Raw genomic sequence first — 18,229 nt, forward strand, 5'->3', positions numbered from 1 at the left:
CCACTAGAGGGCAGGTTACTCATGCTCTTTGGACGAATAATGCTTCATTTCTGTCTTTTTTTTGTCTCGCCGGAGTTCAATGATTTTTAAAAATTTTTTGTATTTCTTTGGCTTAATGTGGTTATAAAATGGGTTATTGTACAGTATCAATATAAAAACAGTTCATATAGATAGGTTTGTGCTGAGAGAAAAAAAATACCATTGTTTAAAAAAAAAAAAAAAAAAAAAGCAGTTACTCACAATGTTACTCATTTCTTGAGTATTCTTTTCACTGGATACTTTTTTAGTTGTACGTGAGTACATTTTTTGGATGACTACTTTAACTTGAGTAATATTATTTTGAAGTAACGCTACTCTTACTTGAGTAAAATTTTTGGATACTCAACCCACCTCTGCATATATGCACTCTTATATTACAACTACATCACCACTTGCTGCTAGTCACTTATTCACTTTATTCTCAATCCGTGTATACTGTAACCTGTGTTTTTATTAGCCTTATTGTACTTTTGTTATATGTGGTGAAGCTTTAAATCTCGTTGTACTCGGTAAAATGACAGTAAAGTCTTTCTATTCTCAGAGAAAATGAACTTTTTGTATCTTTTTTTTTAAAAGCGATATCGGTACAGTATCGGCATTGGCCAGTACCTCATTAAAATGGTAACAAAGAAGTTCATGAAGGTCAAAATTCCAATCATTCAGCCCTTCTATCAACATCCTGCACTGTACCTTAACAGAGGAGGTTTCATCTACATTTTGTGATTTCCAGGATTTCTTGCACGCACGCCAGCTGTTTTCTGCCTGCCTGGAGCTGGTGACTGAGTTCTCCCCACGTCTTCGCCAAGTGATGCTCAACGAACTTCTTCTGTTGGAGGTGCGAGCCCACGAGACGGCCGCGGCCGACGGTAGCAAGGAGAGGCCGCCCTCTGACCTTGTCAGCAGAGTGCGCGGATACCTAGAGATGAGGATACGAGGTTGGTTTTCCTACCTCGAGGCGTCCTCAAGGTCGGACTGTTAACAATGTGACGCCTTTTTCGGGTGTAGATCTTCCTTTGCGGCAAGTAGTCGGCGAGGAGTGCGTGGCCTTTATGTTGAACTGGAGGGAAAACGACTACTTGACGCTACAGGTGCCTTCCTCGGCTGTCAACAACAACCCATACGTCAAGGTGACTTAACGTTCATTTTACTTGATATATTGATTCTTCTATTTTGTCTTCTTTCTGACTTTGGATAAGAGTGCAACTTTCACCTTAAATCTGAAGCAAGGTCATAAACAGATAACAGCTGCCTAGCGAAATTCCTCTTTTTTCTGAGTCTCTTCATGGGTAAACATTGGAGCCTACCTATTCGCATTTGGAATAACAAAAAGTGTGTCCATTGGAAGGTCGAGACTGAATCTTCTCAAAGGCACCTGGGGCACTCTTAAGCAGTGTTTTTCAACCTTTTAGGAGCCACAGTACACCTTTTATATTCAGAAAATCCCAAGGAACACCACCAGCAAACAAACACAAAGAAAACACATTTTGTTATCATATTTTTACCCATTCAGTGTGTCACCTGGGCTTTTTGTCTTGGAGTAGGTATGACTCCCTTCCCAATGAAAGAGTTTTGCTTATTGCCTCTCACCAGCGACTCTTCAAGAGAAATCAGGCTTTGCTGCCGTTTGACCGCCATTCAATTAATTTTGTCCAGTGTCCAATTCTGAGTACTCATCCTTCCTTTAAAAAAAAAATGTTATAGTTTCGCTAGCTAGCCCCAATGCTACTATTACCTCATACGGATTATAGAATTGTCTGATAATAACTTTTTAACCGATATCCCATTATTGTCCAACTCCAAAAATCAATTACCGTAATTTCCAGACTATAAGCCGCTACTTTTTTCGTTCATTTTGAATCCTGCGGCTTATAGTCCAGTGTGGCTTATTTGTTGATTTATTTGGGTTAATTGGCAAAACATGCCTCCTAGCATACATTGCAGCACTACAGATGTAAGTAACCATCAAAATTCATGTTCTGTGCTAATTATTTATGCATTTACTGTTCCAGTTTCATTAATTGCTTGTTATGGTATTTGGTAACACTTTATTTGACAGCGGCGTCTTAAGACTGTCATAACACTGTCATAGTTATGACATAAGACTATCATGGGCATTACTGAATGCTTAATACAGATGTCATTAAGTGTCATCCAGCAAATTATGTTACCAACTCCATTAATGTCCAGCTTGGATCTTTTAAATCCATTCAAAGTAAGATAATTTGCAGAATAAAACTAAAAGATAACTGTTATAAGCATTTGTTAATGCTCATGACAGTGTCATGTCATAATTATGTCTAATTGTCTACTGACAGTCTTATGGCGCCACTGTCAAATAAAGTGTTACCAAATAACATAACTAGCAATTAATTAAAGAACAGGAACAGTAATTGAAAAATAATTAGTACAGAACATTTAAGAACGTATTTTGATTGTTATTTACATCTGTTGCGCTGCAATGCATGCTAGGAGGCATGTAGGACAACAACAGTGTTGACAGCAGGTGGCATAAAAGATTGACTGTCTCCCTCAAGGGAGCAGTGATGGTCAAATGAAGCTTCTTGAAGCAATGAAGCTTTGCAAACAATTGGTTCAAAGCTTCATGGTGGTTCATTTGGTCTTCTGACCATCGTATGATGCCGCTATCTAATGAAGTGTTACCGGTTATTATCTTTTGGTGTAAATATCCCATAATACAGTGAGGACAGCTGCGGCTTATAGTCCAGTGCGGCTTATCTGTGAACAAATGCCGTTTTCCTGTCACATTTGGTGGGTCGCGGCTTATAATCAGGTGTGCCTTATAGTGCGAAAATTACGGTATACCAATTATACCAATGATAACAATTTATGCGTTCCTGGACCTAACATACAGTATTATGGCTAATTGTATTGCGATGCTTGAACGATGATAAATGTAACAACTTCAAGGTTTTCCTAATAAACATTCTGTTAAAAATAAGAGAACAACTTCAACTAAATTTATGGAAAATGTGCCTATATTACAACATTGAAATCAAAATAGTTTGTCAAATAAACTCCGAAGCGCCACCAAGAGATGACAAAGCATTAAAAATACAGGCAGGCGAAAGGCACAGGCTAGTCCAGACAATGTATTGTCAACGAGTTATTGCCAAAATGCATTTTGCTCGGCTTTTGCACGGATATTTGTATTTTATCACTTTTCCTAGTGACGATTTCTTTCTGGTAACACAGTAATTATATGCAATCAGTTTATAATTTTTTTTTTTTTTTTTTTAAATCATAATTTTTTTATTTAATTTTTGCACCATGAATGAATCAGAATCATGAATTGTCTGCTCACATAACAAATCTCAAGTATCTTATTTTAAAGACATTTAATGGTCAATAAGCATAACTGCTATACTAAGGTATGACCAGCCCTTGTACAAAGGCAGAATGTTTCTATTTTCATTTTGAAGGAAACATGAATGTCTAAAAGCATACAGAGAGGGTTGCAGTATGCAATGGAGCGGAATGCCCATGGTATGGTAAAAATGTCTGACATTCTCCCAGTCTCCGCTAAGTGTCCTTGGTGACTGTCTTGAAATTCATTTGGTTATGTGGGCGTCGACAGAGCCTCATCCTTAGCTTCCATTTGGCAAGCTTTCTTTTAGGCTTTGAAAAAGGCACAAAAAAAAATCTTCCTCCCAATCTTTTAGAGTACTTGATGTCGGAATTACAGGTACGCCACACACGGCGTTAAACCATTTGGTTTTTGCCATTTTAAAGTTAGGAAAAAGATCTTTTAAGTCACAACCACACAATAACTATGCAACTCTGCGGCTGGTGTTAGAGTTTTCTGATTTGGGGGCGTGGTTTTGCGATAGGTCCATTAAAAAGCCTGTGAAAAGAGAAAATCTACTACTTCTTCCTGCAATACTATTTTGCCTGTGGAAAGAGAAAATCTACTTTTTTCTTCTTCATCCTGCAATACTACTGGTACTTTGTAAGAGTTTTTTTTTTTTTTTTTTTTTTTTTAACACAAGTGTTTTTTTTTCTCCAAAAACACATTCCCTTAGCTGGGCCAGCTCCTGGCGTCCACGTGTAAGGAGCTTCCTGGCCCCAAAGAGAGCCGACGCACCGCCAAAGAGCTTTGGGAGGTCGTGGTGCTGATTTGCAGTGCCTCCGTCCAGCACAAGAGAAGCAACGACGGACGCGTCGGACTCATCAAGCACAGGGAGTCGTCCATGGGCATCCTGACGAGGTAAACGTTGTCTAAAGATAATCAGTGGCTAACAGTGACGCTATCATTTGTTGTTTGTCATTTCAGGAGTAAATTCATAACGTTTGTCAAGAAGATCAGAGTGAGTACATTTTGATATTTCTCGCTATTGTTTTCATATTGGTTACGTGACGTATTTTGTGCATCAGGAGCCGCTCGTGCTGACTGCGTTGATATCACTTTTCGTCAGGCTGCACAGCATCGTCGGGGTATGTCATGAGGCTTCTGTGTCTACTTTAATGTCGGGCATAGGTGTCAAACCTGAGTTCTAGGGAAATTGTGAAATTTTCGCAGTCCTCAGTAGCCACATTTACATGCTGACTTTTATTCATACCGATTCAAATCATTCCGAATGGAAATTTCAGATCAGCTGTTTACATGTCACTTCATCTATTCCGATCCAGCGTTTACATGTGTCTGCCTTTATTCCGAAAGGACGTTTGACAACTGCCGTCTGACATGCGCAGATTAATCAAAACAAAGCGTCACGTTGCAAAACATGGAGATCGATCGTCAGATCAGCTGCTGTTTTAACTTTTCGAGTGGAAACAAAACTTCAGAATGACACGCCGTTCATTTAAAAAGTTGTGTGGGCTGGTGGAGGGATTCATGGATATAAACTTTCCGCCGGACTCCAATTAGGTGCGCTGTGCGTGTGCTTGGAAGCCATGTTGCAAGTGACGTTACTTACGTCACCAAGTGACGTCACCACGTCAGTACGGAGCATGTGCAGAAAGAACGCAACCAGACATCATTCCGCTTCCCTGTTTACATGATATAATTTTACTTCTAATCGGTTTGGGAAAAGGAATATTCCACCCCTGTCAATCGGAATGAAATTCCATTCGGTTTGGGCCTATTCATTCCGAATGAGGTGTTTATATGGAACACATTTATTCGGTTTGAACATCTAAACCGATTGTAATTGGAATATTTGGCTCCATGTAAACGTGGCAAGTGAAAGATCAAGGACTACATTTGAAAAAAATAGTTTTTTTGTCATGTTTAAGAAATATAAGTAAATTACCGTATCAGGGCAACCTAAAAGCCTTCAAATTTCTCAAAAGCCAACAGTGCACCCTATAATCCGATCCGATACTGTATATTGGTTAATCATGGCATGACAGTCCCTTTAGTGCAGCTCCATCTCGTGGATGCATAACACAAACTACTACTACTACTACTAGTACTACTACTAGTAGTACTAGTAGTAGTATGTTGGGTCTAAACTTACTACTGTACTAAGAAAAATAATAAAAGACCTGAGGGAGGACGGAGAGAGGATCAGAACGGAGACAGGGATCAGGTTTTACGCTGTCAGGAGAAAAAGGTTGATGGGAGCTCGTGGCTCCCAGCAAGCTTCTCTGATTTTCATCCTGAGGAGCACAGCTTTTATTGACAAGTGAGAAAGTTTCAACATACATGTGTGAGTTTCACATCTTGAGAAATAGCTGTTATCTTGAGAAAAGAATGCGGGCAGTTATTTGTCTTGTCTCATTGTGTTGAAACTTTATGGTCAGCAATAGAAACCTAAAACAGGAAATCTACCTCTCTGGGTCAAGCTGGGCATCTGTCTTTCAGTTGAATGTGACCTTCCGTGACACATTCTTTCTTTTGTAAGGCCTTAAGACTTTTAAATAAGACTGTAGCTATAACTATTAGTTTTAAACACACATTATTAACCTTAGCATGCAAAAGTATTAGAGCACATCTTACATTTCCCTCCTGTTGTGGGTTTAAAACTTTTCAGCTTTCATCAAAGTTAGACATTCCCGAGAGTGGGGTTGGTGTCTGACTCGTCAATTATCCATTAGCAGGAGTTATAAAATGCCACGATAGGGGCGAAAAAAAAACCTTAAAATTAAGGACAAAATTCCCCTATTCCCTCCCCATTTACGCTAGGGACGAGAGCATCTTCATGCCATGGCTCCATGAAAAACACACAATTCAACACAACATTTAGTAAATGTAGGTACAATCTGGGACTCTTTTGAACGCCATATTTCAGCGATTTATGATCGCCGCGTCGGTGTTATTTATCGAGAGTCCATAGGGTTGCAGAGTCGGATAGCCGGTGTGGGGAATCTGTTTTAGACGATAGTGTCCGTATCGTCACTATCCAAATCCGTATTTGGTTCTTCTAGGGGGACCTGTGACACAAGGTCGTATTTGACTGAACAGGCGACAAACATGGTGTTGACCTTTTGGTCCACAGTAGAGAGCAGGGATTGACGATGACGGGCTGCCAGCAGGGTGGAAAACCCTCCACCGCTCTTTATGACTTTAGGTGAGGTCGGGACTTTAGGAATCAGGGTCTGGTGGACTGGCGTCGCTAGGTCCTTCTGGCAACCGGAAGAGCTTATACTGGGACTGACGAATTCACCCAGTGCCTCCGGAGACTTTCACTGCAGTCGGGCTGAAGCCCACCATCTCGTAAGGACCGTCCCAGCGTTCACTGTCCCACCAGGCACGCTGCAACACTTTCAGGATCACCAAGTCTCCGACCCGCACCTTGAGAGTCTGTGGATCAGAACATTCTGGCAGATCATTGTTGTCGCGACCTTGTCTTGGATCAAACTGTTTCTTTATGTGAGCTGCAATGCTGCCAGAACCTTTAACAGGTCCTGGGTTTCAATCTGGAAGTCCAAAAAGTGGCAAGTTCTTTCCTTCTGCATCAGTCTGTTATCAATGTCTTTTTCCACTTGTCCAGCCAACTGGGGTCTGTACATGCAATGGGTTTTCTCCTTTTTTTTTACCCATTTCAATGTCTAACAGTCTGCCCACTTCCATTAGGCCCTCAACTCTGAAGTGGGGTCCATTGTTACTTTGGACAATGGCAGGTATGCCAAATGTTGGAATAATTCTATCACATATTGCATTAATTACTGGTTTTTCATCCTCATGTGCGCTAGGAAAAATTTTAACTCATCTAGAAAATACATCTATTTTTTCCCCAGGCAATATCTTTTCCCCAGCACTCTATTTAACTCAATGCAATACATGTGCAATGTATGAAATAGTTCAGGTGGTTCTAGAAACCTCCCTCTTTTCAGTCTCAAATAACCTTGTTTATGCAATGTAAACACTGTTTGAAAAAATTTTTTTTCAAGTTTTTGTTATTTAAGTATGAATTAAAGACACTGGGCCACAATTGTCATAGTGTCTATTAACCAATTGTTAACCAACTCAATCCTCCCCCCTGTAGACACTTGACAATCATGTGGCTCAATTCAGCTGCCCATATGATCAATAATTTTGGTAGAAACCTTTCATCGCCCATTTTTGCTTTTCTGTTTGCGATGCTATGTTTTGATAGCCTTTAAGTTTTTATCTATTAGTTGTTGCGGTTCAGTTTCAGCCAATAGGTGTATTTTAGCTTTATTGCGTTGATTTACAACCGCTATCTTGGCTGCTTCATCTGCCAGCCTGCTCCCGATTGACACGTCACCAAGGCCATCAACTTGGGCTTCACATTTACAAATGGTTAACGCTTTTGGTAGTTTGGATGTGCTAAGACTGAGGAGCCTGCCAAGTCTGTTTACAGTTTCCTGAAAGGTACTTCGGCTTCAGGTGTCCAATTCAATTGATCATTCATTGACATTGGCTTGAGGTCAAAATCTAACAGCCAGGCTCGGCAGTGATTGCACAATCCTAAAAATAACATCATTTGTTTTTTGGTTTTGCTGCATTCAAGATTGTTTGTTTTCGCACTACTGCAGAATTCTCAGTTAACTTAATTTGTCAGCACGGTCTAAACAATTGACTCATTATTCAAAACAGGAAACCAAATTAAATTAGCTTTTATAAACTCTACATTAAAACATATCCTCAAAACAAACCAAATGTTATGTCAATAAAAATGTGAAATAAAGATACTGAGGATAAACGTGATATATTCAAAGTCTAAAATCAAAGATTAAGCTTATCTTGGGAGAATGGTAATCATGTATCGTAAATTCAAGAATAACAAATAACCCATTTCTGAAACCCCATGCTATTACTGTTACCGTTACTATTACCGTATCAAAAACAGTTTACGTTCCGCAATCAACCCAAAGTTAGAGTTACAATTCTCCCAGTATAATAATTTCCACTTGGCAAATGCCAATATTTACTTATGATCAATTTTTTGTCAGCTCCCATTTTAATCAGTAAATTGAATTTTGCAGTGGCTTTAATATATCGCGCAATATTCCACTCAAGATTACAAAAATGGAATGAATTTGTCTTTGTTTTGGAATTTCTTTAGAGCTGACAAAAATGTCTTTTCACCTTCTTTGGGTCACTGTTGAAGATTCATCAACATGTAATCCAAAATTTACGATTCCACGACGCAATTATAATCTATTCAATTAATTGTTTTTAGTCAAATACAGTATCTCAATAGGCCTAGGGTATCTTTTGGGTAAATTTTGTAATCAATTTAAATTTCTATTTCAAATTTGAATTTTCCATATCACAGTGTGTTGTCCACATAAGTCAAAATCAGACTTTTTTACCCAGGCAAAGTTTTTCATTTGAATGGGAGGGTATTGTGGGACAGCAATACTCTTTTAAGCAATCTTTTTTATTCCACTATGACTTCTCTGCTATTCTTTAACACCTAAAACACTACCTCTTATAGCATTCAATTCAATTTTTAATTCCAATCATTTTCAACTGACATCCATATAATTTATAATAGAGGATAATTCAGCAGTCCAGAGGAGAACAAAGAATGTTTTTTCGTGCACTAAAAAACATCCATTTGTATGTCACTCCAGGTTGGTAGAATTATCTGCTTTCCGTGTGAATTTTTAGAACGGTTTTTTAATCCCAACTTTTGATTTGTTATCATTATTTATACACTCCCTGTAACAACTTATTTCCCTAGTTTAAACTATTTCTACCATTCTTAAAAAGCAGCAGTTTAGAATTGCTCTAACATCTGCTAAAACTGATTTTTCATCAGCTGTTAATATTTATTCATTTTGTGACATATACCAAACCGCTGCTCCTCCCTCAACAGGAGTTTGCTAACCAACATTTGGACCGCTCTTTATCTATAAGACTAGCATTGATATCTATTATCATGCCCAAGAATTAATGGGAAGTCTTTTTGACAGTTCTTACTGTATTTTGCCACGTTCTTCAAAATCTAATTTAGTCAATCTATTTCAAATTACTCTACTTACTTGGAGTAAATATTATTATTTGTTCTTATTAGCTCGATACATCTAAAAGTTGGTCATTTCTCACCTGAATTCAGAAGAATTTACTTTCAAATAATATTATGAACTTGAATGAAAAACCTTTCTAACAATCTAATTTTCTTTTTATCAAATATACTAGCTCTTTGCTTAAAATAAATCTGTTAAGTTTGTTTTCAAATAGCTATTTATCAACAGTTGAGCTTTTCCTTTTTCAAAACATTAACTATTTTCTTTCTCTTTTAGCCATTCTCTTATTTTCTTTTAAGAGCGTTCTTATTTTGAATTTAGCTCAATAGTCTATTTTTATCTCTATTGAGATTCCATTTTAAAAATTCATATCCTAAATAGTACAAGGGAAAGGCTGGAATATTCCCAGCTGCAATTACAACCTTCCCTTATAATTAATTTGGGCAAAAACCCAGCGGATGCCGTCGAGGACCCCATGTTGCAAATAGGGGCCACCGAAGGGCCGCACTCCTCATGTTGAAAAACTTCTAGGTTTTTCCGATTTTGCACAATAAACGGTCAGCTATTCACAAACAATTCCCTCGCTTATCGACGTTCGTCTCACACGCCCAAAACTTTCTCAACCCTACTTTCTCAGCTCCTTCTTGTCACTCTGGACATCCACCAAACAACCAAACACATTCGCCACCCATCTTTACTTAGACTTACGGTTACCTCTGTCCTCAATACAACTTACTCAAACCTTCAACATCACAATTCACCAATTATCACTATGGACATGACTAGTGCACTTCCTCTTTGCTCCGCACACACTCCCTGCTCTGTGCGTGGGGCAGGACGTGTTGTTTCCTCATCTGGCTGTATTTTAATTGTAGCCAGAGTTGACTTTTCTTCATTCTTTCGCACTTCTTTTTTCTTTCTCTTCTCTTCAACTTGCTGTAGCCTTTTCTTGCTTTGTTTTTCCCCACACTGAAAGGACTTTTAGCTGGTCCTCTATGCCTTCTTTGCTCTTCCCCTTCGCTTTCTCTTTTTTCACTTGCAGTTTCTCCTTCAATTTTTTTACATTCTCCCCTTTTTTGAGTGTCGGATCAAAATGGTGTTGACTGACCCATGTTTCTAAATAACAACAACTTCCTGGAAATTGTTCCTGCATGAACACTACATCAGGGTGTTCTTTTATTTGTTTGCTTTGTTCTTTTCCCATTTTTACTTTTGGTTTTTATCAGTTTTCACACGTAACGCTTTTATGTTTTATTTACGTCGCCTATTTAATCTCTTAGTCGTTTTGTGTTCAGTTTTGGTCGCCTGTATTTTATTGCCGTGCACGGACTTTTCACTTTTGCTTTTTATCACGCTATTATGTTTGCTTTACCTCGTCCCTGACTCCGGGTTCGGACGTTTTTATAACTTTTTATGGCTCGGTACTTCGGCCCGCTTTCCGCAATATTTTGTCTTTACTTCGCAAAATATCGCCTGTGTGTTAGTCCTCAGTACTTCGAGGATTACTGTTTACGTAACGTTTTTAGACCCTTTAAACGCACGCAATTCGTCACACAATAGTTCAGTACTTCGAACTAGGATGGTCTAAATTTCAACGGTTTACTTAACGGATGTTCCGTACTTCGAACAATTATGAGTCAGTACTTCGACTTCACAATTCAATCCGCCCCGTATTTAAACCCGAAAGCGTCAACAACTTAATTAAACTTTATCCTACCTCACTCCGTCCTGCCCTGGTTCGTCTGGGACCTGTCACCGGCAATCCGGGTCGTCGCAGGAACAAAGGCGCAGCCGACCGCTCATGAGAAAAAGGTCGTAAATATCCCGGCGGCGTCCGTTGGCCCCGCGGCGGTCCGGAAGAATGCGGATTTTTAGGTCCCGGGTTTCGGCACCAAGAAATGTTGGGTCTAAACTTACTACTGTACTAAGAAAAATAATAAAAGACCTGAGGGAGGACGGAGAGAGGATCAGAACGGAGACAGGGATCAGGTTTTACGCTGTCAGGAGAAAAAGGTTGATGGGAGCTCGTGGCTCCCAGCAAGCTTCTCTGATTTTCATCCTGAGGAGCACAGCTTTTATTGACAAGTGAGAAAGTTTCAACATACATGTGTGAGTTTCACATCTTGAGAAATAGCTGTTATCTTGAGAAAAGAATGCGGGCAGTTATTTGTCTTGTCTCATTGTGTTGAAACTTTATGGTCAGCAATAGAAACCTAAAACAGGAAATCTACCTCTCTGGGTCAAGCTGGGCATCTGTCCTTCAGTTGAATGTGACCTTCCGTGACACATTCTTTCTTTTGTAAGGCCTTAAGACTTTTAAATAAGACTGTAGCTATAACTATTAGTTTTAAACACACATTATTAACCTTAGCATGCAAAAGTATTAGAGCACATCTTACATAGTACTACTTATACTACTAGTAGTAGTAGTAATACTACTAGTAGTAGTACTAGTACTGCACCTTATAATGCAGTGTGCCCTATATTTGAAATCAACTTTTAAAAAGGCCATTCATTGAAGGTTCGCCTTATACTCCGATACCTTATAGTGCGGAAAATAAGGTAATAAATACATTATTTAAAAAAAAGAATTTTATAAATAAAAGTAGAATATTTAGTTGTTTTTTTTGTTTTTGTTTTTTTTTTTTGATTAAATGAGAATAAAAATATTTAAATAAATAAAATAGTGACTTATATAAATTTAATGTTTTTCAAAAACTTTTTTAAAAGTTTTTTATTTTTAAATTAAAATTGTGTTCTGGTTTTTCAATTAAAAACAAATAATTTAAAAATGACATAGAAAAACACATAAATAATGATAGAGTTGTTGTTTTTTTAAGAAGTTCTTTTGGCTAGTTCTTTCCTTTTAGTTTAAGTAATTAAAAAAAATAAAAATAAATGGACAGTAGTGACTGTTTAAATATTTATGCAAACAAAATAAAACGGATACATTTTAAAATTTCCTTTTTTCAATTAACAGAAATTTTTTTAAAAAATCAATTAAAAAGATCACATTTACAGATTTTTAGTTTTTTTTTTTTTTTAATTTAAAAAAATGTTCACGAAAAAATGAAAATCATTATAGAACATTTGCCATTTAAAGGCTCGAGAAAAATTATTTAAATTATTTTTAGGTCAACAGTTTCTTTGAATATTGAATAGTTGTTTCATTTGCTCATCAATTAGTTGTAAATTTGTTGATTAATTGTGGCAGCCCTAGTTAGCATATTTCTAAAGGGAACCATAACCAAAACTATAATGAGTTCTACACCCTTAATGGTTTTTTATTATATGCCACTGCCGCTCTCTGCAGGACGAAATCGTCAACGAAGTCACGGCCGAGCATCTTGCCATCTGGCCCTCATCTTTGCCTAAGTAACATACCTGCCTGCCTGCCTTCTTCAAACACCGATTCTTCCCCAAAACGCGCTTGTGTGTGTGTGTGTGTGTGTGTATAGCATCCAGGCGGTGGATGTTGAAGCAGTGGCAGTGACTGTTAAGGAGCTTGTGACCTACGCCCTCACGCTGAACCCCAACAACCAATCTTGGCTTATCACACAGGCAGACATATATTTTGGTAACGCGAAACTTTGAACAACATTCACAAGGAATGCCGTCAACATGATCTGTTGCATTTATTCCCATAGCGACCAATCAGTACTCGGCTGCCCTCAACTTGTATCTGCAGGCCGGCGGCGCATCATCAGATTTCTTCACCAAGACTGTACCGCCGGATGTCTACACGGACCAGGTGGTTGCGCCGTTTAAGTTGATTGGACGCGTGTGTGTTGCCGGGAGATTGCTCCTAATTTTTGTTGAATGTTGCGCGCAGGTTCTGAAGAGGATGATCAAGTGCTGCTCCATGATGAACTGCCACACACAGGTCACATGCACCACCTGAAAAAGACAAAGATTTAGGAGTTATATTAGGAAGGTGTCCATAGTAAATATTAGAGGTGCACGATAATTTTCGGTCCGATAATAGGAATTATGACGTCATCCCAATAACGCCAATAACATTATATATTATCGGGCCTATTAATAATATTTTTGGCGCGGTATCGTATTGGGATGTCAGCGTTTGTTTCCACTCCTGTTTTGCCAGTATGCAAAAATTTTGTTAGTGTTCTAGAAGCTGTATTTTCCCTTCAATGAGTTATAAACCTTACTATGGCAATTAGCAAATGTTTGCATTTTAAAGTGTTATGTTTACAAGTTCTTGAGAGGCCTTATGGTTATTGATAGGCTTGCTGTTCTATAATTGCCAGGTTAAGAAAGTTGTTTCACGGACCAAGACGACAAAAGTCTCCTCTCCTGTGGCACCAAATGTATTATCTGCTGACAAAGCACAATACATGTTGGGTCTATGTTTGTTTTAGATCAGTGCTCATTGTTCAGGGCAACACATCATCAGTGATATTGACTGATTGATTGTGATTGACTCAAATTATATTTATTCGAAAAAAAATAATACGGGCACTGTTTTTTAAGTCAAAACTGTTCATTATTATAATGTTCATGTCATCATAAAAAATGTGGTTTCGTCAAAGACAAATCTATGCTGAATCAACCACTAGTATTTTTTACCTACAGGTGTTCAAAAACTCCGGTAAATATACATTGGAAAATTATATATATATTATTGGTTATCGTATCGGTATCGGCCTTGAGGAGCAGGAAGTTATCGATATCAGTATCTGTGTCAAAAAATGGATATCGTGTACCCCTAGTAAATATAATGCACGTTAAAAAGCAGTATTTTTTATAAAAAGCAAAACTATTCATCCTTAGAGTAATGTCTTTCTTTTCTGTTTTTTCTTTCCTCCATGGTTTTTGTGTTTTATAGACAAAGTATTGAGTTGATTTCATGTTTTTTTTTTTGCAGGTGGCAGTTCTCTGTCAGTTCCTAAGGGAAGTGGACTACATGACGGCTTTTAAAGCGCTCCAAGAGCAAAATAGGTACGCTGTAGTTTACTCAACATTGTCCAACTGGCATGACCTTATTTTTGTGTCTTTCAAAACAGTCATGACGCCATGGATTCCTTCTACGACTACATCTGGGACATCACCATTTTGGAATACCTCACGCGTATCCTTACTCTAATGCTCTACATGAACTCTTTCAATGCCGTTGACGATAATAAACGTCCAATGATGTGTTTATCACTAATAGATGTTTAATCCATTCTAACATTAATTCACCCCAGCTTCCACCTCTTTAACATGTTGTCCTCTGGCAAGCACTACAAGGCCATACCTGCATAAATAAACAGACTGAGAGATATTTTCTTTATAAGAGCTGTCACCATACTCAAGTTTGCTCTGAAATGTCATTGCACTGCTACTGCCACAACATTGTCACATGCATCTTACTAATTAGTATGTTCTCAGACATTTAGGTACTGCATAATGACGGTACTGCATATGCAATATTTGCACAGTTACATTATAGTATTTTTGCACTGTTACATAAATATCCATGCAGAAACTGTCATTTGCACTGTCATATCAAGTCAGCCATCTGCCTCTTAGTCCGAGTACTGTAATTTACTATATACGCACTGTTATATTAGCACTTAGGCATGTGCCGGTATGATGGTTTTATTGTATCACGGTATTGCAGTTACAGATCTAAAATGTGTTATTTTGAGATATGTAGGTTTAAAAAAAAAGAAAAAAAAGCATTATACACATACTTTCTTTTTCAACACAGACAGTTGCCAGAGAGAAAAACACGTTTTACCATTGCTAGACACACTAAACATGCTGGAGTTAACCGTCGTTGCTGGTGGGAAACATACATGATAGTGTTTATTAACCTTTAGTTTTGTGTAAATATGAAATCATATTGGAGGGGTTGCCTCCTCGGCAGCCACCCTCCGCGAACATGTTTTACATGTCGGTTGGCCCTCCTTCTCTAAGCCGTGGCCGTCTGTAACTTTTCTGTGGCCGAAGTATTTCAATGCCAGCGACTTCGTTTCCTTCGAATTCAAATTTATTTGACATCTATGATCGTCAATGGCAACCAATGAGTTAAACTTACACTTTATTTAAAAAAAAAAAAATCCTTAACCTTAACTGTGACAGACATCCACCACAAACGTGGCGAAACAGAGAAAAGACAAATCGCGGTAAGCAGTGCCCACAATAAAAAGTCAGCTTTATTTTGCTTTTATTGAATACACATTGAATATTTGCAGGTTGGTTGACTGGCATGTTTTTCTCTCAGTTTGCTTAAGAATAGGACCTAAACTATAGTGCTAAATTTGCACTGTGAGACAATCAGGTTCGCTTCCTCTCGTTTACTTTTTTTTTGTCTGTGCCATTGGATAAACATTAGATAGTCAGTGGAGTAACTATTTTTAATTTTATAAAAAGCTTGATTTTTTTCATAAATTGAAAAACCAATTTAAAAATCTTTTTTCATAAATGTGAGAGATCCAATAAATGGAACACTTTATTTGACAGTGGCATCATAAGACTGTCATAAGACCATCATAATTACAACATGATACTGTCATTAACATTAATGAATGCTTAGCACAGATGTCATTAAGTGTAATCTGGCAAATTTTGTCACAAACTCCATTTATGTCCAGTATGGACCCTTTACATCCATTCAAAAGTGACATAATTTCCCGGAAGATACTTAATGACATCTGTCATTCAATGATTCAATTCAATGATGCTTATAACTGTGTCATAATTATGACTCTTATGACGCCACTGTCAAATAAAGTGTTACCTAGGAAAACGACCACATACTTAAAAATAATTATGTTATATATTTTTAAACATCCAGTCTTAATCATAGCCACTTTATTACAGTCTGTTATGAACCAAACAATTTGAAAAGCTGTCAACATTTTGCGAACTTTTAATTAGAGGTTGACCGATACATTGGGCAATATATGGACTTTTTTCCGCCATCAGCCGATTAACAAAATAAAAGCCGATAAAAAGGATTTTGATCAGGCATCTGTGGGCAACTGTCCCACTGACTGACTGACTGTATGACTCCGGAAGGATCTGGAGCAGTTTGAAAGTAGCTTGCTACAGGAAAGCTTTTGCTTGTGTACTGATCGATCCTTACGCTCTAAATGTAACTCATAGCGTTAGCATAGCATTCACCTTAGTATTACCATTAGCAGAGCATTCTGTTAAACTCTCACTTGTTTACATCTCGTTGTGATGTACTGGTGGGTTGAATTATTTGAAAATAATGTACTGTTCTTGCTGAGTGTGTGTGTAATCATAAAAAGAAGTGCTGCGTTTGAAAGCACTAGACCAAATTAATCCTTGAAGTCCGAGGTTATCGTAAATTTGAAGCTGTTGTAGCAATTAAACCCTAAAGACCTGCAACATGAAGCAATTATCAGAGAATCCCAAAATTTGAAAAATAAGGTCCTAATGAAACCTTTTTATGTGTAATAAGTGCTCTAATATCTGTAACCCTAGCTAAGTCCTGTTTTTTTTCTCAAGGAACCTGCAGATGCATGTGTTGACTTGTATTCATCAATTTTTTTTTTTTCCCAAAAGAAAAATGTCAAAATTCTGAATTACTCTTAAAATCATGACATTTTACGTGGATCAAATGTGATATATTTGGCAATAAAGGTTTTTTTTAAAAAGTATATCGGCTTAAAAAATCGACTGGATGTCTGCAATCGGTTGAAATTTTTTTTAGATATTGGCATTTGGAAATCCTATTTGGGTCAACTTCTAGTTTTAATTAGTATTTTAATGGAGAAATCCACTCACCTTACAGCCTGTGTCCACTGCTTTAAGATTGCCGCTAGTCACTAATGCTGACGCCTCCGACTTCTTCCATCTAGTGCTATATATGTGATCTCTATAGTTGGGCCAAGCTTTAAAATGATTACCTTGCTTGCATTTTGTTTATTTCTCAAAAATATTTGAACATACACTACTGTTCAAAAGTTTGGGGTCGCTTAGACCCCAAACTTTAGTAGTGTAGTTTTGTAGGCTTGTTATATGCACTTACAAAATACGGAATTAAGTAGCAGAAATTTCACATTTGTTAATATATACTTTGCTTTTTATTCATTTTTCAAATGAAATCCCATTTTAGTCAGGATTTATTATTTGTAGACACATTTCAAATAGAACATTCCACCTTTTCAGATAAAGGCAATCGGCCAGGCTGAGCTGAACACGAGCAACCCGGAGGAGGTTTTGCAGTTAGCTGCACAAAAACGCAAGAAGAGATTCCTGCAGGCCATGGCTAAACTCTACTTCTAATTCCCATTTTTGATGTTGTGTTACAACATTTGTAAATAAATAATTTTTTTTTACACGTGGGCCTGTGATTTACTGTGTTGTCCAATTCATCTAAATAATCTAGCAGCAAAAGAATAGTTTTTCCATCCCTTAGCTGTCTGTTTTCAAGTTTCAATTTCCTCATATGACACAAAACATGTAATATTAATTATTATCAGAGGTGAGTAGGGTAGCTGAAAATTTTACTCATGTCATAGTACTGTAGTGTTACTTCTAAATAAAATTACTCATGTAAAAGTAGTCATCCAAAAAATGTACTTGAGTACAAGTAAAAAGTACTTGGTCAGAAGAATGCTCAATAAGTAACATTGTGAGTAACTGCTTATGCTGTTTGATTTTTTTTTTTTTTTAACTGTCATTTTATTTCTCAGCACAAAGTGCTAAAGCTGACGAGTTCGGGTAGGGTTGAGAGGATTAGCCATACTAAGCCACACGGTTGCTAACAGTCATATGCTATTGTTTAGCCACAACTGGATTCATTGCCTTA

The 18,229-nt window shown here is 37.6% G+C and overlaps 1 protein-coding gene across 2 annotated transcripts in view; it reads left to right on the plus strand.

The window, feature by feature from the left end:
* Positions 1–17,756, plus strand: part of ints8 (integrator complex subunit 8) — a 28,422-nt gene extending 10,666 nt beyond the window's left edge. For both annotated transcript variants that reach the window (XM_057828323.1, XM_057828322.1), the window contains exons 16-28: positions 770–974; positions 1,045–1,166; positions 4,080–4,264; positions 4,331–4,364; positions 4,432–4,491; positions 12,755–12,816; positions 12,900–13,018; positions 13,089–13,192; positions 13,274–13,324; positions 14,327–14,400; positions 14,466–14,530; positions 15,529–15,572; positions 17,587–17,756. In XM_057828323.1, the coding sequence (XP_057684306.1) occupies positions 770–974; positions 1,045–1,166; positions 4,080–4,264; positions 4,331–4,364; positions 4,432–4,491; positions 12,755–12,816; positions 12,900–13,018; positions 13,089–13,192; positions 13,274–13,324; positions 14,327–14,400; positions 14,466–14,530; positions 15,529–15,572; positions 17,587–17,703 (1,242 nt within the window). In that variant the 3' untranslated portion in view covers positions 17,704–17,756. The remainder of the gene's footprint in view (positions 1–769; positions 975–1,044; positions 1,167–4,079; positions 4,265–4,330; positions 4,365–4,431; positions 4,492–12,754; positions 12,817–12,899; positions 13,019–13,088; positions 13,193–13,273; positions 13,325–14,326; positions 14,401–14,465; positions 14,531–15,528; positions 15,573–17,586) is intronic.
* The last annotated feature ends 473 nt before the right edge of the window (positions 17,757–18,229 follow it).

Source organism: Corythoichthys intestinalis, chromosome 22 (genome assembly GCF_030265065.1).
Source record: "Corythoichthys intestinalis isolate RoL2023-P3 chromosome 22, ASM3026506v1, whole genome shotgun sequence".
In the NCBI taxonomy this organism is placed as follows: domain Eukaryota; kingdom Metazoa; phylum Chordata; class Actinopteri; order Syngnathiformes; family Syngnathidae; genus Corythoichthys; species Corythoichthys intestinalis.